Source organism: Frankliniella occidentalis, unplaced genomic scaffold, assembly GCF_000697945.3.
Source record: "Frankliniella occidentalis isolate FOCC.00 unplaced genomic scaffold, Focc_3.1 Scaffold391, whole genome shotgun sequence".
Classification (NCBI taxonomy): domain Eukaryota; kingdom Metazoa; phylum Arthropoda; class Insecta; order Thysanoptera; family Thripidae; genus Frankliniella; species Frankliniella occidentalis.
In genome coordinates this window covers 47,654-52,424 of record NW_026267513.1, presented here as the reverse complement: position 1 = coordinate 52,424, position 4,771 = coordinate 47,654, and the positions used below count along the sequence as shown (strand labels likewise).

Sequence of the window (4,771 nt, the reverse complement as noted above, 5' to 3'; positions counted from 1 at the left end):
AGAGGGAGCGAGAGGAGGGATGCAACTTCAGACGCGCAGCCGCCGACGCCAAGGCCCAACCCGGAACTGAACCGCTCCTCCGACCCGAACCCCCCCATTCGGACGCGTTCGGAAACCGACGGGGGCACCGGGCGCGTTTTCTCCGCTTGGCTGCCGTTTCCGACGAGGAACCAGAGGGAGACGGAGAGAGAAAGAGGGACTGTGGGAGTGGGCGAGGATGCTGCGAGGCGCAGTGCGGAAGCGACCTCTCTTCAGAGGTTGCCGCCGGGAAGTCGGAGGAGCGGGCGACGGCGGGGCGGGGATGCTAATCCACGCCGATAATTATTATGGGACGACTGCTGCTCTGCCAGCAACACGGAGTCGCTCGGAGGAGACTATTTCGGATTTCGGTGAGTCTGGACCACAGCTTGAAACAGAATAATCATTGCACTCATGTCTCACGCTTTTGATGTTTACGAATGAAACATAACCTCTCTGCTTTAACACGTGCTCTATGAGCATTGTGGGCCCTGTTAATCAATATCGGAATCGGAAGTGAAAACATCTAATCAATTTAATGTCTTTTTCTTGTTTCCGATAGCTTTGTGTTATATAAACAATGAATACCCTTTCATACCGAGGAGGTTAGAGGAGGTTATGTTGCGTGTTGAAACTCGGGCCTGTGCATCTAGCACCTTTGGTATCATCACCTTTATCAAGGTTTTTTTTTACGACATTTATTATCGTTGTTATCATTGAGTCCGTACACAAACCTTGACAAATGACACCGGGACGGTTTAGAAGATTTGTGTAAACACATACTTCTCCGAAGCATTACTCCCATACAATCTAAACCCTTTTTAAGACAGTCCCCAAGACCGTCTCTATTATCTTTACAAATTCCTCAAAACTTGGTTTAGTGAGAGATTATTGCAAACATCCACTCGCGGCAAAACACAATATGGTTGCCTCCCCGCAAGCAATCATCAATCAAAATTACATCAAATTTGAGGTGAATTGTTCAAAATGTTAAAACTGGAACATTTTTGCATCAAAATATCGGTTCTGACGCAAGATTGACATCCAATTGATGTGCGTTAATTGGACAGTGCTCGCTGGGCTACGTTATGTGGCAACTTTCTCAAAACGCCAACACTAATAATAGTTTGTTCTCTTGCACCGCGGATCCCATGATACGGCTGCGCTGCAATCTATTCGTACAATAAACTATTCCGGTGTAGCTGAGATGAGGAAGAAATACGAGGAACAGGGGAAAGGAAGTAACGTAAAGCATAGTAATTTCCGTTTTCTTGCTCTTCGCCTTCATTTCAGCTTTCGCAGAATGGTCTACTCGACAAAACTAAACTCCACGAAGCAAGATGAAATTTAACTCCCAAAAAACTAGCCATTTAAGGGGCGTACTCTCTGAATCACCCGGATGTGGGTGGGCCGGCGACTCCCACTCACCTATGGGTTTCTGCGCGTAGGGGATGCCGAGCCAGGCGTCCACGTCCTTGCCCGTGGCCGCGCGCAGCGTCACGCCCCGCACGCGGCCCTTCTTCGTCATGACGACGAGCGGATCGTGGTCGTAGTTGGGCGGCGGCGCCTGCAGCTGCGGCAGCTGCGTCTGGTTGAAGGTGTGCGGATTGTGCGGCGGGCTGCCCTGCGCGGACCGCCGCTGGTTGCTGCGCTTGCGGTGCGGCGGCCGGGCGGCGGCGGCGTGGAGGTGCGTCGCGGCGGGGGCGGGGGGCGGCGCCGCCTCCGCCCCCCACAGAGACTCCTCCACCGCCACCTCGACGCCTTCGTCCTCGTCTCCGCCGCCGCTCGCTAATCTCCTGTCCAGGGGCAGATGGTCGGCCCGGACCTGCGGCAGAGGTGGCCGATGACAACACAAGTCCTGGCCGGGCTCACTTCGGCTCTCCCAACCAATCGTTCCCACGGGCGCCCTTACCTGCTGCGCCGCGTCGTCGTCGTCCTGGTCCTCGTCCATGAAGTGCAGCTTGCCGGAGAGTAGGAGGAGGTCCTGCAGCTCCTCATCCGTGTCGCTCGCGTTGCTGCCGCCGTCCTTGCGCTGGGCTGCGGCGCCGGCGACCTGCGCTGCCGCCCCGGGGTGCTCGTCGGCGAGCCCCGCGGCCAGGCCGGAGGGGAGGCCGTCGGGGAGCCCCGGCGGGCCGCCGTCGCTACCGGCGCCGCTGCCAGGAGGTGGAGCGCTGGGCCCGTCCTGGAGGGCCGCGCCGACCAGGCCGGCCGCCCCCGGGGCCACGCCATGCCGGTGATGGCGCTGGTGCTGTGTGGAGGGGGCCCCCTTCGGAGCGGCGTGCGCCCCCCGCTGGGACAGCAACTGCAGCAACAGCGCCCCCACCAGCACCAGCCACAACCGCATGACCACTCGCCACACCCTGCAACAGAAAGCAAACACGTCAGCCGCGTCAGCGCGCGTCAGCTTGTCCAGCCCGGAGGTGCCCGGAGGCGCCCGGAGTTAGGCAGGCCCGCAGCGCCGTGCCGTGCGGTTGCTTGCCCTTGCCCTGCCCCGCCCGCTCGTGTGCACGCCGCGGTCCCCGTGGCACCGCTGCTGGTGCCGCGGGGGTGGCGGTGGCACCAGTGGTGCCAACCTCGGCAGGTCGGCGCGGTTGTCTGTCCGCCGGCGACGTGATTTCGCTGTAATAAAAAGACAGGTCGGAGCGCGAGCAGCAGCGCGAGTGAAACACTCTCCCCGCGGTGCCAGCCCCGCCCCACTCCACCACCCCTCCGCGCCACCCCCAGCGCCGCCACCACCGCCCACCCCGCCAAAACAATTCCATGAATATCGGCTCCCGAAAGTTGCCGATATTCTGTAAATAAACGAGGGAGAACGAGCGAGCGAGTGCGCGACGGGCTTGTGGAGAGAGAAAAGGGGGAGGGGGGGAGGGGCAGATAACTCTGCAGACAATCTCACTCCGTTTGGTTTCACGGCATTGGCTGGGCTGCATGGCTGGTGCCGATCCGTCCCGCGACAGCCAGCCCGCACCCCCTCTCCTGTCCACTCCTCCCCCCACCCGCCGCCCTTCCGTCCCCTCTCCGCTCGGTGCAGTGCACTACAAAGTGAGACAGGCACGGCCAAAATGCACAAATCGATTACCCTGGAGCACAATGGCAGTGGCTGCAGGGGCCGGCGCGCTCGCCGGGGCGCCAACTGCTGCGGCGACTGTCGCCTTCGTTTGAATAGAATGCCGTCGGGAGGGAGCCGGCCGGGGCCGCCGGGGGAAGGGCAGAGCAGAGGCGGATGCAAAACGATCAGCTCGGAAAGAGGCCTCTTCCCCTTCCTTTCCCGGCCTCCTCTCTGCCACCGACGCCAAACTGTTCGTCCCAATATTCACGTCCCCGCCATAAAAACACACGACAGCACACTGCAAATGTTTAGTATTCCCCCGGGAATAATACATGAAAACGAAAACTTACTCCAGGAATAAATATAGTACGGGATATACATCAATCGTTGCGACGTGTTCGAATTATTTTATTTTTTTCGCGTGGCGCATTTTATGCAGGAAGTTAGTCGGTCGGGTCCAGGCTGGGTCGGCCTTGCCCAGGCCGCCGCCGCCGCCGCGCCGCACTGCGGGCGGACTGCACGTTGCATGCACGCCGTCAGGGCGGGGCGGGGCGGGGTGAGGCGAGGTGAAACACGCCCCGCTACCGGCGCTGTCGTCTTTTTCCGAGTCCTTTTCATATTGAATCGAGCGCGCACTACAGTAAAAAAAAATGGTATTTTATCTGCATGTGCGCGTCATGCTCGTGATATTTTTCATGGCTGAACAAACACCTACGCACATATATTTCCGCCCCGGAACCGATAACACCGCGCTCACCTGGTCACCGTGTCCAAAGTGATTCCAGCCTATCTAATCTCAGGGGGGTAATGTCCCTAATTTTTATCCCCCCCCCGCCCCGTGTGATCTCTTAAGGCTGTGATTAACGCAAGGTGTTGCAGGGCGGGGCCGGCCGCGCGGCCCGTATACACACATTTGCATGTGTTTTCGGTTGCGTGTCGGACAATTTATCAGGCTTGTAAGTCGGGGGTGTTGATGTAATGAAACATGAAATCTTTTGGTGGGGCGGCTCTCGCTGCCGTAGTGGACCGGAAGGGGCGGGCACGTGCCATGTGGAGTGTAGGCGGTTGGGGAGGAAGGGGGGGGGGGGCAAGGCGTCTGCGTCACGTCGAGTTATAGACACAGACTGTATCCAGGTCGGGCGGTCTCTCGATCTCCAGGCGCTATACTATACACTCCTTCGGGCCGCCATTTCGTCAAGCAACAGCTCGAGAGGGCGGAAACGCGTAATTGGAGGAAAGGTGTCGGAGGTTTGGATCGCGCGCTGGCGCTGGCGGCGGGGGCAGGCCGGCTGAGGTGGAGGAAAGGAGGGGCGGGGGGCTCTCCGAGAGCAGCCCGAGAGCGTTGCGCTGTTCATTAACGCCAACAAGGAATGCTTGCGATGCCGCGTTAAGGAAAGCTTTCGTGCGAATGTGCGTCCTTCCTTCTCCTCGCAGGAGCTGGTATACCCCTCCCCCCCACCCTCCCTCCTCGGGCCACAAGGAGGCTCGCTCACGACCGTCTGCGCCAGGACCGAGACCGCTTGCGTGGCTGAAACTGACCCCCAACCACCCTCCCCACTTGTGGTTTTCGTGTACTTTTTTTTACGTTTCTTGGCACGAGCGTAAAATTGATAGATTAAACATATTACTCTCATTTTGTTTCGTTAGGAGCGGCACTTTGGATGGATACGGCGCGCGGGACAGGCCACACACCTCGATACCCCC

The 4,771-nt window shown here is 59.0% G+C and overlaps 1 protein-coding gene across 1 annotated transcript in view; it reads right to left on the bottom strand.

Annotated features, from left to right (window-relative positions):
- Positions 1-928: 928 nt before the first annotated feature.
- The window catches only part of LOC127751241 (uncharacterized), an 11,995-nt gene continuing 8,152 nt past the window's right edge, over positions 929-4,771 (bottom strand). Inside the window, exons 2-3 of the mRNA XM_052274413.1 lie at positions 1,931-2,378; positions 929-1,843 (exon numbers count right to left, since the gene is read on the bottom strand). Of these exons, the coding sequence (XP_052130373.1) occupies positions 1,340-1,843; positions 1,931-2,362 (936 nt within the window). The 5' untranslated portion in view covers positions 2,363-2,378 and the 3' untranslated portion in view covers positions 929-1,339. The remainder of the gene's footprint in view (positions 1,844-1,930; positions 2,379-4,771) is intronic.